The sequence below is a fragment of the Fulvia fulva genome, chromosome 5 (genome assembly GCF_020509005.1).
Source record: "Fulvia fulva chromosome 5, complete sequence".
NCBI classification, from domain to species: Eukaryota; Fungi; Ascomycota; class Dothideomycetes; order Mycosphaerellales; family Mycosphaerellaceae; genus Fulvia; species Fulvia fulva.
The window spans coordinates 1,214,728-1,228,358 of record NC_063016.1 but is presented as its reverse complement, the minus strand read 5'-3'; the positions used below and the strand labels follow the sequence as shown (position 1 = coordinate 1,228,358).

At 53.1% G+C, this 13,631-nt stretch overlaps 6 protein-coding genes across 6 annotated transcripts; 2 read left to right on the top strand and 4 right to left on the bottom strand.

Moving 5' to 3' along the window:
- Positions 1–13: 13 nt before the first annotated feature.
- CLAFUR5_05709 (uncharacterized protein) lies at positions 14–202 on the bottom strand (the record flags this gene model as incomplete). Its single annotated transcript, XM_047904857.1, has 1 exon — positions 14–202. The coding sequence occupies one exon, from the start codon at positions 200–202 to the stop codon at positions 14–16; it is 189 nt and encodes a 62-aa protein (XP_047761626.1).
- An 812-nt stretch (positions 203–1,014) lies between these two features.
- On the bottom strand, positions 1,015–1,236 carry CLAFUR5_05708 (uncharacterized protein; the record flags this gene model as incomplete). Its single annotated transcript, XM_047904856.1, has 1 exon — positions 1,015–1,236. The coding sequence occupies one exon, from the start codon at positions 1,234–1,236 to the stop codon at positions 1,015–1,017; it is 222 nt and encodes a 73-aa protein (XP_047761625.1).
- An 863-nt stretch (positions 1,237–2,099) lies between these two features.
- Positions 2,100–4,081, top strand: CLAFUR5_05707 (Alkaline phosphatase D; the record flags this gene model as incomplete). Its single annotated transcript, XM_047904855.1, has 4 exons — positions 2,100–2,321; positions 2,369–2,985; positions 3,006–3,543; positions 3,614–4,081. The coding sequence occupies 4 exons, from the start codon at positions 2,100–2,102 to the stop codon at positions 4,079–4,081; spliced, it is 1,845 nt and encodes a 614-aa protein (XP_047761622.1).
- A 1,173-nt stretch (positions 4,082–5,254) lies between these two features.
- Positions 5,255–6,862, top strand: CLAFUR5_05706 (Thiamine pathway transporter THI73; the record flags this gene model as incomplete). The annotated part of the gene is made up of 2 exons (XM_047904854.1): positions 5,255–5,912; positions 5,964–6,862. The coding sequence occupies 2 exons, from the start codon at positions 5,255–5,257 to the stop codon at positions 6,860–6,862; spliced, it is 1,557 nt and encodes a 518-aa protein (XP_047761621.1).
- A 1,075-nt stretch (positions 6,863–7,937) lies between these two features.
- CLAFUR5_05705 (uncharacterized protein) lies at positions 7,938–8,369 on the bottom strand (the record flags this gene model as incomplete). The annotated part of the gene is made up of 1 exon (XM_047904853.1): positions 7,938–8,369. One exon carries the CDS (start codon positions 8,367–8,369, stop codon positions 7,938–7,940), a length of 432 nt encoding a protein of 143 aa, XP_047761624.1.
- Positions 8,370–10,521: 2,152 nt separating this feature from the next.
- CLAFUR5_05704 (uncharacterized protein) lies at positions 10,522–13,162 on the bottom strand (the record flags this gene model as incomplete). Its single annotated transcript, XM_047904852.1, has 2 exons — positions 10,522–10,622; positions 10,675–13,162. 2 exons carry the CDS (start codon positions 13,160–13,162, stop codon positions 10,522–10,524), a joined length of 2,589 nt encoding a protein of 862 aa, XP_047761623.1.
- Positions 13,163–13,631: the final 469 nt, after the last annotated feature.

The following is a 13,631-nucleotide window of genomic DNA, read 5'->3' as shown; positions in this document are numbered from 1 at the left end:
TGGCGGTACCAATTCAGCCGACCTTCAACAGTTCCAAGCAATTGGAATGGCCTACGTTGCGGTAGTTGGGACCTCCTTGTGTGATCTCTCCGAAGACGGCATCTTTCGTCGTGTACTTTTCGAGATCCTGCACCTCACCAGCAGCGTGCGTGGGGGATCGAGCGAGCTCGTCGTTGCTGAGATTCTTCTTGTCGAACGCCATTGCGTCGTTGCTGCTGACTATACCGCCAGGGTGATATATTCGATCGGCTTGGTCTGGACCTTGTGGTGCGTGGCGGACACGAGGCTACCAGAGTCCTGCACGTGGTAGTTGTTGAGGCACTTGCTGAAAGTGAACAGATATTAGAAGGTTGAGACTGGGTGGAGCACAAGGTCAACTTAAGCCATCTTCAAACATAACGTCCACTCCATCAGCCCCATGGGCGATTACATGATAGTTTGGCTTAGTAGCATCGGTACTGTATGTGGGCATACGTAAAACCTGAGGGGCGGTATCGCGGCGAGAGATCCGAGAGAGCCTCAAAGTGATCTTTGCTTGCTGTCTGTATGGGGTATCACCACAAGGAGGCAAGAGTATGATATCGGGCCACTAGCCGTGCAGGGTGGGTCCACTTTGCGTGCACGGCAGTCCAGTCTTGGGAGCAGAATGCAGGCGCCCGACGCCAGATGCTCGGCCCGGGAGCTGTATGCCAACATCATCTGCTGTCTGTTCCATGCCCCGTCCGTGCATAGGATTGAGTGTTCAGTGTGCGATGATGCTATGATAGGCTCGCGAGCGTGTCGCGTGGTATTGCATCTTCTTTTCACCCGACATGTACAGATGAAGTCGTGGAAAGAACGCCACAGTGCCGAGCACACAATGAGGCAGGATATCGCGGATGCCAGTCCTTTGGGATTGTTGGCGCCTGACTTTCACTTCTGGAATCTTTCGATGCGAGTACAGTACCATTCGCAAGCACTCATCCAGTGCAATCTACACCTATCGTCGTGTCTGACTGCTGCATTCGACTGATATCAACACTTGGCCACCCTGTCGGAATTGCTTCTGCTCGGTTCGCCACCGATACCGGCCACACTCAAGTGGGCGAGTTTCTCATACATTGTTTTGCAATGTGTTGGATCTGTCACGCCTCCGACGATAACATCGCAGACTTCGCCTTCTGCGTGGACACCGACGATGTGGATTGTGCGACCAGCTAAGGTAGATGTAGGAGCATCTCGTATCTTGGCTATCATGGTGGTGTTGGCTTTCGATGTTCAGGCTCAAGCATGGACTCCCCCGAGCGATTCTGGCACTACCCGATCGAACAGCACATCAGCCAGAGGGTGTAGGCCTGGAAGATGACGAGGAAGCACTGAACTCGCGCGCTTGATCTCGGAGCCATGAACAAACGTGATGGCGTCCTGCATGGCCCTCGGGTGGTGCCTGCTCAAGGGAGCTGTTCATGGGTCCACGTACGTGTGAATCGTTCGGCGAGGTATGCCCATTGCCCTTCGATTTGGGCCCTGGTGGGGATAGCAACAGATACGGAGAACGAAGTCTCGTCCCCATGATGACTCAGCAGCTCTGCCGGGGCTCAGAGTCTTGCTGCCGTTTCTCGCGTTTCCATCATTCAGCTCCCGACGACAACAATGCCGCTCATCGCATCCGTATCGCACAGCAGCCCCCCCCCCACCCCCCCAGTGTGCAGCGAAGACTCAATGCCACCTTCCTGATGGGCATAACTGCAGGCCATCCCCCTTGGCGGCGTGACCATTGTCGGCGCATCGATTCGACAATGCCTCTGCAGCCAAGAGCATGCCGAGCCTACGCTTGACCCTACAAGCTCGAGCTGCATGGCGTGCATGGCGTGCATGGGCGATGGGCAACACGCGAGCTGGCAACGTCTGTCCGTGGACGGCGTGCAAGACATGTGCTCAGGAACAAGCTCCTCATTCGTCTCAAGCAAGGAGACTCCGCCATCCTAATCTGGCCCATGGCAGCGTGTGTGCCACCAGGTCGATCGCAGACGGTGAGCAGTGAAGCATATATTTGCGAGCATGACATGAGGTAGGTCGATGTAGTCCAGCATCCTTCACCCTTACAGCCATTCTTCAAGATGCAGGTGACAGCAGCTTTCGTTGCGCTGCTCGCAGCTGCTCAGGCCGAGTACCATGCTAATATCAACTATCGATCACCTTCGCACGTCCACAACCTGGCCATCAGTATACCAAAGGTCATGAAGAGGCACGGTGGAGCCTCTCACCAAGATCCAGCTGCAGTGAACTTCACTCATGGAGTCGCATCTGGTGATCCGTACGCCGAGAGCGTCATTCTCTGGGTGAGGGCGATAGCGAGCACGTCTTCAGCACAGCCTAACACGCCCAGACACGAGCCAGTCCAACGATGGACAACGATCACAGCAATGTAACCGTGTCGGGCACTGCAGCACTGTATAACCACGAGACCGCCCAGTACGTCGAGGCGAGCAAGAGTTCGATTTGTGTGGAGTGGACTCTGTCTCCAGACGAGGACTTGAAACACTCTGCAGCACATGGCAAAGCCTACACGAGCTCCGATATCGATTACACGATCAAGATTGAAGCTAAGGGATTGAAGCCATACACTTGGTACTGGTATCAATTCACTGTATGCGACAGCAACAACAAGAGCCCGGTGGGTCGCACCAAGACTGCTCCTGCGAAAGATCAAGATGTGGACAACATCGGAGTGGCTGTCTTCTCATGCAGCAACTTCCCGACTGGATATTTCAATGGCTATGGTAATTCGACTAGGAAGGACAACGTCGAATACGTCGTTCATCTCGGTGACTACATCTATGAATACGCGACCTCTTCACCAACCTACGGCCGAGCAGTCCGCCCCGAACGAGAGATCTTCATACTATACAACTACCGAGCGCGTCTCGCGACCTACCGCACTGATCTGGACCTACTGCTCTTGCATTCAAGTATCCCTGGATTCCGACCTGGGACGATCATGAGGTTAGCAACAATGGTTACAGAGATGGCAGCTCTGGCTTGAACAACACCGAAGAGTCCTTCGAGGAGAACGGAAGAGTCAGTGTCGACCAGCGCAAGATGAACGCGGTTCGTGCGTACTTCGAGTGGATGCCAATTCGTCAAGTAGACATGGACAACAATCTGAGGATCTGGAGGAGTTTCAATCTCGGCAACCTGTTCGATCCCATCATTCTTGACACGAGGAACTATGACCGAAGCATCACTGATCTCGGATGGAATGAGGATTACATACCAGAAATCATGAACGACGCTGGCAGGACCATGATGGGCTCTATACAGGAGAATTGGTTATACAACACACTGAAGCGCTCCAAGGCCACGTGGCGCATCATCGGATCGCAGGTCGTCTTCTCAACCATAAACGCGACTCGTTGGTTCGGTACCGACTACAATACTGATGCTTGGGATGGCTACATGGCGAACAAGAACCGGACTCTGAAGACACTCTACGACAACAACATTGGTAACAATATCGTGTTGGCAGGCGACACGCACGAGAACTGGGTGGCCGACTTGACAGTAAGTATAATCCCGACCAGGACCCTTTGCATCTGAGAGAACTGGATACTGACTCCAACCCTTACTTTAGTGGCTGGAAGAAAAGGACTACGACCAACAATCCGGTGCTGGCGCTGTTGGGGTTGAATTCGCAGGGACTGCCGTTTCCAGCACGTCCTCCTGTGGCGATGAGTTCACTATCAACTCATGCAATAACCAGTCCCGCAACCTTGTCGCCGACAATCCCGAATTGCAATGGCAAGAAGGCTACTATCGCGGCTACTACGAGATGCAGATCAGCAAGAAAGAAGTACGAGCTTCATATTTTGGCACGCCATCTCTGGTGACAAGAAATGGCTATGAAGTTCCACTGGCCAACTTCACGATCGCTGCGGGCGATAATCGTCTCACCAGGCCTGTAGGCGGAGAGTCAGGCGTAAGAAATGGCGCTTTGCAACGCAAAGAGACGACCGTCAGTAACCTCACTCTGGACACGAATACTGGACGATGGTTCGAACACAACGAGAACGTGCTCAACATCCCAAGGCAAAGCAGTTAGGCTTGACATGCGCATGCCAGCACAACAGCATGGCTAATTTCTGTGATGCGCATCGCAGTCCTTGCTTCGAGAAGAATTGAAGACATGATTACTATACATGAGACGACGTGTCGAGGCATAAACTGGAAGAGCGGCTATCTGCTCTTCTGTAGCGCTCGGCGCTCGACGCCGTACTGCGCACAACGAGCTGCGGCCGCCTTGCTCTTGCGACAAAAGTTTCTCGAGTATTGTACTTCCCATGCTGAGCTTATCACTCTTACCCTGGTCGAGTCGTGCTGACAACTTTCCGGTTTCCAGAATGAAGCGACTTCAGACAATCTACCAATCAGGCGCATGCTATGCCACAAACGTGCTGCCATGTTCTGCTTAGCTGATGATGATACCACAGCAGGTCTGCCGCTACGCACGCTGCACGACAGCGTTGACGCTGCATCCGCTACAAACTACGTGATCCCGAAATCTCCGCATCAAGCAGGCGCCTGTCAATCGAAACCTTCTTGATGGTCAAGGCTTCTGTCTCCTTGGTCGCGTTTTGGTCGAACTTTCCATGGAATTGCCCGGTCAAAGACTACTGCGCTTGATTGACTCCTAGTCAGTCACCGCCAGTCGCGGTGCACTCTCGAGCTACTGTTGCGGTAAGCGATTCTCAAGCCTCGAAAGCTGGCGGCGACATCTTCTGCGAGCCTTCAGCTTCGCAGCACAGATAGCTACTCCAGTAGTCAGTCACGTTGTAAGCGCGGATGACCTACATATCGGCACCGAAACCTTATGCCAGGATGAATATTGCGAAGTCACAAATTGGCATGACAGGTACATGTATGTCGCAGGCATATACGCGGCTATTCTGTTGCGAATCTCGAAACCAGACCAAACATTCGTGCTTCTTCGCATCGATCCGGATCCGACACGCTGGATCATCCATGCCATTACCATGTTCGGCGGTTGAGGATGGGCATCCCAACGACTGCGTGGTGCATTGTGCGTTGTCCACACTTGTTTATATCAGCAGGTGTCAGCAGCACCAGTGATCACTCTGCTCGTTGAGTACATACGTCTTTAGACAGCCAGCACCGCAAGTCTCTCGTTCGTCACGAGCTACAGGAACAGTTGGGGACCTTGTCTGGAAATTACAGCCGGACTACAACATACCCATTGTCCACAGAGGCCTTTCGAATGGCAAAATTCGGGGAGAAGAACGAGAAGAATAACGATGTACCCCCCGAACACATCGAAAGAGTGCCCACTCCTGAGAACGGAGGGCTGGATACTGCATTCGCTTTCTTGCGAGATCACGATGCGATCGACACACATCACATATGTCTGAAGGCTCTTCGGCGGAAGCTCGACTGGAATCTGGTCCCACTCATGTTCTGTATCCACTTGACGCAGGCTCTCGACAGCTACCTCCTCAACTATGCCATCGTCATGGGACTTCCAGAAGATCTCGGTCTCGAGGGACAACAATTGAGCAACATCGCATCTTCCATCAAGTGGGTACACTTGGCTGCCTGCGCTGTCGTTGGCCTGTTTCTCAACAAGTTCCCGATCTCGACCTCGCTGGGCTGGGCTATGATGACGTGGGGTGTTTTGAATGCGTGTACTGCCGCTGTTCAGAAGTATCCGCAGATGCTAGCCATTCGGATCCTCATGGGCGTCTTCGATTCGATGTTCCATCCTGTGATGATGCTGGTTACAAGTCAGTTCTATCGGAAGGACGAGCAGATTGTACGCTTTCAACTCTGGTGGTGCTCACAAGGCTTCGGTACAATCATCGGGGCTCTGATCTCTTACGGCTTTCAATTCGTCAACGGGGGTGGCATGGAATCATGGCGTAAGTCGTGTCATTCGTTCGACCACATGCCATAATATTAATGATCGATAGGCATCATGTACCTCGTCCTAGGCTGCTGGACCCTCATCATCAGTATTTGGACACTGTGGTGCCTCCCGAACTCCCCCATGGCCGCCAAATTCCTCTCTACTGAAGAGAAGGTCGCCTTACTCCGCCACATCGCACCAAACCAGACCGGTGTCAACAACCACAAGATCCGCCCCAAACAAATCCTCGACATCTTTCGCGACCCGCAAGTGGGACTTCTTTGCTCCTTGGTCATCATCACCGGCTTTGGCGTGGGAATCATGAGCAACTTCAGCTCAACCCTCATCAAATCCTTCGGCTACTCGAGCAAAGAGGCCACACTCCTCTCCGCACCTGGCGGCGCTGTCGCGATTTTAGTCTGTTTCCTCTCCACTTGGGTGGTGCGCCGCGAATACCTACGACGCTGGTCTGCACTCGGGATCTGCTACACCATCGCTTTCGTCGGATCTTGCCTCGTCGCATTCTCCCCCAAAAACAACGAGGCAGCACACCTCGTAGGCCTCTATCTCTTTGACTTCTCCACCGCCACAGTCGGCATCAAGTTCCAATGGAATGCCGCCAACATAGCCGGTCACACGAAACGACCCATGACCATGGCATTCCTAGGTGCTTCATTCACGATCGGGATGATCGCTGGCCCTTATGCGGTGCAGAAGAAAGATGCGCCGGACTACTTTACTGCCAAATACAGTCTTGTTGGGTCGAAGGGTGGCTGTATGGTGTTGGTGTGTATGCTGGCGCTGTATTATCTACTGGCAAATCGCAGCAAGGATAGGAAATTTGGGAAGCAGAGGGACTTGGTGACGGATCTGAATGATAGTCGTTCTGAAGAAGAGAGTTTGGAGGGCAAGTGGGCGAATCTGACGGATAAGGAGAGGCCTACGTTCCGATATATTTATTGAGCATGAAGAGGTTGAGGTGTTCTGCGGTCGCTTCCTGGCAATGGTCGTCGCGGAACAAGACCATGTCTTAGGATGTTTTCATCTCTTCAATGCGGTTCCATCTATGCAACCTCAACCATGTAGCAAAGATACATGCTGACCACGAACCCAATCGACGCGGACCAAGATCTGACAACATAAAAAGGCCATTCGTTAGCGTCGCCCTCTTTCTGACCATCCAGAGCCTTCAAAATCCCCATCACCCACAGCGGGCCGGCACACCCTATACTACAGCATCGGTGGCAAACGTCTGATCAATAATTAAGCTTGCACGTTCCAATCAGAGCCTTCGCAGTCCTTACCATGTTAGGCAGCGACACGCATCAAACCTGGTCATTGAGGTGACAAATTTCTAGCGCAACGGCGTCGTCGACCACTGAACGAAGTGCAATGCGCGACGATTGTGCGGTAGAGTTCGTGCGTAGCGAACGCCGTCTTTTTGCGCATACATGTACCTAATCGGGAAGGCATCGACATGAGATCTTGGCGTGGAGGAGATGACACCGGTGGAGCGAGGCAGCTCCGGAGGATGCGGTACAAGGGTTCCGGATGTATTTCACTGGCGAGACTGCTTTGTTGCCACCGAGCACGTTGCTGTCTTCGCTATGAACTTCGTTGCTTGAACCCGCCAGCGCGCTGAAGCGATGCGTAGACCATGGCGTAATGCCGGATGTCCGTCAGGACCGAGGGGACCAATATCACTCTGGCTGACTTTGACAGGCTAGCATTTGAACGACCTGAGCGACAGTCACCTTTGTTATGGACCCCACCGCATCGGCTGCCAAGTAATCTCTGTGCTGGTAGATGGGTCAAGTCTGGATCTGAGCCGCGTATTGCTGCTGAAGAGATGAAGAACCGCGGATTTCTAATGTATCAACATTATATTGCTGTGTGTTGGCTACTGATGCTGCCTCTGCTGGGGTACTATGCTACGCTATGCCTCAAAAGATAGATGCCAAATATGTACAAACTGTATGCAATCATGCTTCATCCACAAAGATCATATCTCATCATCTCATGCCTCCAAATCCTCCATCTATGGGAGGTTCTGTGGGGCGTAGCTCTGGTCTGGCTTGACGACCTGTCCGTTGACCAGCTGCTTGTCGGTGTAAGCAGGGTAGATGATCTGCTTTCCATTGACGACAGCAAGCGTCTGGAATCCATTGCCCTCGCCGAACTGGCCTGACCAGTTGGAGGAGATGACGTATGGACCGCACTTGACGTTGCTGTAGGATGCGCGGGTGGCTGGGTTGCCCTTGACTTGGTAGGTGCACTTGGTAGCTTTGTTGTTCTGGTTGATGGCGTAGTCGTAGGTGCAGACACCGCCGCCACAGGTGCGTTTGAAATTCTGGATGGTCCATGGTGGGCCAGCGGCCATCATGCTGGTCGTTGCTGGGTCGGCAGCTGGTGCTGCGAGAGCTGGAGCAGCGACGGCGCTGAGGAGGGCGAGGACTGTGGTGAACTGCATGGTGATGGTGGTTGGTTTGAGGTGGAAGTTGTGCTGGTGGAAGTGTTTGTGAAAGTGCTGCTGTTGGAAGTCGTTGCTGGAGTGTTTGCTTTGATGTGAGGATATTGGGACCGAGAGGCAGAGGAAGGAATACTTATACCTCATCTCAAGGTCGTAATGCTCATCATCAGCCTTCATACAATGCATAAAGGTTTCTTGGCCGGTTCAGTCGGCGAGCAAGCTATACGACCATGAGGTAACATGTGGTGCGCAGTGTACACAATTTTGGAGACCACAGGCACAAATCCAGTGTAGTACCGTCCGCTTCAGGAACAGTGTCAGAGCCGTCCATTGCCAGTATTGTGGTCTGGTGACGCTTCTCGTATTTCCAGTGATGATCAGCCTGACGTAGTGAGTGGATTTTCCCAAGTTCTGATTCGAGACAGCCACGCGTCATACGGACCAAAGCGCCCACCTCCACCAAAAAACAACACCACATCTTCAATCGTGTTTTCTTCATCCAATATCAGGCCCATTGCAACCAGCAAATTTATATACGTATCTGGATACATCACTGAACAAATTGTCGTGCTTGGATTGGATATATGTGGTGTTGTTGTCGCATGCTACCGTCGCAAACTTTTCACCTGTTTCTTGGATTGGAGAAGCTACTGCAAGATGACCAAACACCTTTCAACACCTCAAAAGAATCAGACAGTAGGAGCCTATCACTACTGCAGACTTAAGGGCATCAAGTGCTCGCAAAGAGACCTTGTTAAGACCTTCAAACCGCTCTTCGCACCCACAAGGCATCAGGTGCGCAATGCTCTGGACACTGCAGGCTCAAGACAGCCATATCACCTTCCAGAACCTCCACCTTCCGGACCAGATCAGCTCTTATCCAAGGAGGACTTGGACCGGTGTGAACGGCTGCTTGAGAACTACCACAGCAGGGGTCAGAAGAATGCAGTAGATACACATTGTGACTATAGACGCAGCAGAACGAAGAACAAGGTGGTGTGGATGTGAATAGAGAGACAGAACAACACCTTCAGAAATGAACACAATCCCACCAGTCGTTTTGGGCGGTTTGGTCAGTGTGGAGCGTGACAGCGCAGCGCTCGTAACCAGGTCGACAGCTGTCAGTGCGATGGCGCAGACTAGTCTGCACGATTAAACGCCATCATCGGTGGCTCCGTTGTGTTCACGAAGGCATGGTGTAAGTTCTTTGTGAAGGAGCGATGTGGTCGAGACTCTGGCGAAGCTTGGATTCCAGGCAGAAAATAGAGAAGCTTTCGACGAGTCGCCACTTCCCGCTCTAAGAATCAGAATCCGCACAGACAACATCGTACTCGTAGAGCAGCATTGTACAGACTTGGTGGAGGGTATATGCGCGCTGTACGGGCTATCACATTGTGAATCAGTGCATCAAATGATCCGTCTCGAGCCTGCTGTACCTAAATTGACGGCATCGAACTCTCCCACGAACACAAAGTCCCATTCTTGGTCAAAACACTGGCCAGCGATGCATCTGATCGCTCGAGAGTATCTTTTCACTGCAGTCTTTCGATCACCAGAAGTTTTGCCGCCGGTCTCGCATCGTGATCTGATGCTCAGCGTTGCAGGTCAGATCGAGGTGAGGGACAAGGGACAAGAAACACTCAAAGTGACTGCCGTTTCAATTCGATAGATATCGTCCATCATGGGCTTCATCTCATCTTATTCTTGTTCCATCTCATCAGACAATATCGCAGCCATATCTTACCCTGTTGGCTCACCGGCACAACTCGAGGGCTATCTACAGAGCCCCTCCAAAAACACCTTTCAGGTCATACTTTTGGTGACTCTGAGATCCGCCAGATGCCCCGTGTCCACCCACAGCGCGTTGTGGTATCGCCAGCCATCTCTAAACACCGTAAAGAAATGCAGATGCTTCAAATAAGTCATAATCTCGATCAGCTTGACGCTGCTTCGAGCGGAGAAACGAAGATATGCAGTGACACATAAGAAACTGCATGTCGTCTTTTCGGTCCTCGTGAGGGTCGGCCGTAATATGTGCGTAAATGTCACGCTGCTCGTAATTTGGTCATAGATGCTGTCATAGTCATCATCGTTGACCTCGTTCTCGTGTAGGCCGTTACGTCTCGAGCAGGTCGTGTCGATTCTGCGATCCCTAGTTCGCACGAATCACGAGTTTGCTCAAGAATTTGTTGCTTAGACAGTCAAAGTCGTCTCGGTCGAACTTGGCGTTCTGACGCTCTTTGAGGTATTTCTCTGTGCCAAACGTTAGCTGACAGTCTGTATTTGCTTGGCATATATGACTTACCATGTTTGTTGATGTGGCCTCTGACCTCGGTCAGGGCATCGCAGACGGCCCAGTTGTCGTTCAAAAGGTGGGAATGTTTCTTCGAGTCCCACTCTTGGAGACCAGGAAGCTTGGTGGAGATGGCTTGGAACAGGCCAACGATCACACCGACTGGTGTGGTCTCCATGTCGTCACAGAACTTCTTGACAGCCACCTCATCTGGTATGCGGTAGTGGCAGTCGAACTGCATCTCTTCCCAAATGGCCAGCAGAATGGCGGCCAGCATAAAGATCGTCGGCCAGTTCTTGAGCTTCTCACCAGAGTATACTGACGAGTATAGGGCGGATAGCTCTTCCAGGATGTCCTTCTGGAGTTCTCGCCACATCTCCGCGAGCGCGCACTTGATCTGGAAGTTGATGATGACAGGTGCCATGGTCTTGCCGTTGAACTTTGACTTGTCGTCGAATATCCTACCCTGGAATTGTTCCTCTTCCGAAAGACCTTCGACCATAGTCACATGAAGGGTGAGATTGTATGCAAGGACAAGTTTGAGGGCTTTCCTGACCGATGGTGTGCGCTCCTTTACGTAGTATCGGTAAGCCGTCTTCAGGATCTCGGTCAAGAACTTGGTGCCCTCGAAGTAGTCATCGACAAACGTCTCGAAGCCAGTGTCAAGGTGACGGTCAAGGTATTCGGACAGTAGGGTTGTGCTGACGCCTTCCATGCCTGCTGATAGCTTGGCTGTGTTGACGTCGAACTCCTCTGGGTTCTCACTGCGAGTGGTCTCCACCCAATCAATGCCGAAACATTGGTCATCCCGAACGAAGACTTCGCGTGCGTTGATTGGTAGGTAGTGACCGTATCCGTGCGTGATGTAAAGGACACGCTCGTGTTGGCTGAAACCCTTGATGTTGTTAACGCTGAAACCAAGGCTGACATGTCGCTCGTAGTCGGCCTTCCAGTCCTTCATGAAGTAGGCAATATCTTTGATGTCCATGCGCGTGCAGGGGACCTGCCATAGCCTGGCGTGGCTTGGTCGACACCCACCACATGGTTCGCCCTTGTCGCAAGTCTTCTTCAAGAACTTGCATCGTAGACAAGCGCGCAATTTTCGGATCTCGTGAGCCTGCTGACGCTGCTCCGGTCGCAATGGTCCCCGTCTACGACCGACCTTCTTTTCGGAAACTGCGTCTTTCCTGGCCTGTGGCGAAGTCTTCTTGATGACAGCCTTGGTTGTCTTGCCGGTGCTATCGACAGGTGACTTCCGACGACGAAGTGGTGGCGAGGTGGGCCCCGATGATGAAGGCGATGTAGTCGAGGAACCCGACGACCTGTACCCACCAGCGGGTCCTGCAGTAGGGCTGACAGCTAATGACGACGATGGCGATGTGTGGTATTGTTGGCTTGCCATGGAGAGTCCATGTGTATGTTGGTAGTACTGAGCATCGAGGTAGTCTTGGCCCGTCAACTCGTGTGGCGACGTTATGGGCCATGGCGCAATCTCCTCGTAGCTGCCCGACAGTTCGGCGGAGTGAGGTCCGTCCGACGATGAGGAGTCGGAATGGGTGCGAATGTGGAGGTTCTGACTTGGGTTGGAGACCGTGCCTATTGAGTCGAGCGACTGGCGGTGTGGGTTGAAGTTGACGAGAGACCAAGAGCCCTCATTATCAGATAATGACTGCACTTCCAGGATCGTGCCGGTGGGCGAGCCGCCGTGTATACTCGAGTGCACGGACTCGTTGGTGTGTTGGCCGTAATTCATACTCATAGGAAACATCATTTCGTTTTGGTAGTCATTCAGTGGGTAGACGAGGGCGTTCATCGATTCCATTGGGCCAGCCATGGTCATGTAGGTCGTAGGGTCCATTCCAGCGGACACTGAATAACCGCCAGCGGTTGTTGCGGGCATGAAGTCGACAGGCGACGACTGCAGTTGTGCTCCAAAAGAGGCGGCGTTGAAGGCGTTCATGTCGAAAGTATTGCTATCCGGTGCACCACCATACTGCGGTTGCTGGGCCGCCTGCTGTAATTGATATTGCCAGTTGTTGGGCAGCATGTTCGCGTACTCGAGGTCGAGGCCTGCCGTCTGCAGGTTAATCTGCTTGTTGTCATGGTTGCTACTCGGACGGCTGTGTTGTTGTTGTTGTTGCTGCTGCTGCTGTTGGGGCAGCTGCTGTTGTTGCTGGTTCGAGCGAGCAGACATGTAGGACTGCGAAGGCGGTGGCTGGTGCTGTTGGTGCGGATGGTGGTTGTGCTGAGGGTGCTGTTGCCGCTGGCTCTGCTGATGTGCCAGCGCCTCGTGATCCATCGCTCCGAGAGGCAGCGGCGGCCAGGCAGCTTGGGCTTGAGGATGCGAAGTCTGGATAAATGGCGGATATGAGTGCGACCGCGGGTCGTGGTGTGCTTGGCCGTGGACTTGGGCTGGTTGTTGCTGCGGTTGTGCTGTCGCGAAGCCTGAGCCGAACTCGTACAGGCCTTCTTGCGAGGTGAAGGCGTGGAAATCGTCCATGATGGCTGGCAAATCGGTGAGGTGATGGAGCCAGCTCTCGAACTCTGCGCTGCCGACGAAGTCAAGGGCTCGATATTCACCGCCTCTGCCGGTCGACGTCGATAAGAGGTTCGCAGGCGTCAGTTGCGGTGGAAAGAGCGACGGTGTCAGCGGCAAGTGCTGCCGTACTGCGCTACAGACTGACCAGCAACATGGCGCCTTCCTCGCTGAGAGCCAGACGTGCCCCCAGCGGCATGAGAGAAAGAGCGGTCTGCACGTTGATGCACAAGAGAGCGCTAGCTATGCGCGCAAGCTGCGTGTTGTGAAAGTCGCAGGGCCTGCAGCCAATCACGCCACCCAACACCCACGAATCTGACCGGCACATCCCTCCACCGTCCCTCCACCGTCCCCTCCAGTGCCACGATGCAAAAGACGACTTCTTCCGCACGCCTGTCGTCCGCTCCGCTCGCGCGACGCATGCGCAACATCA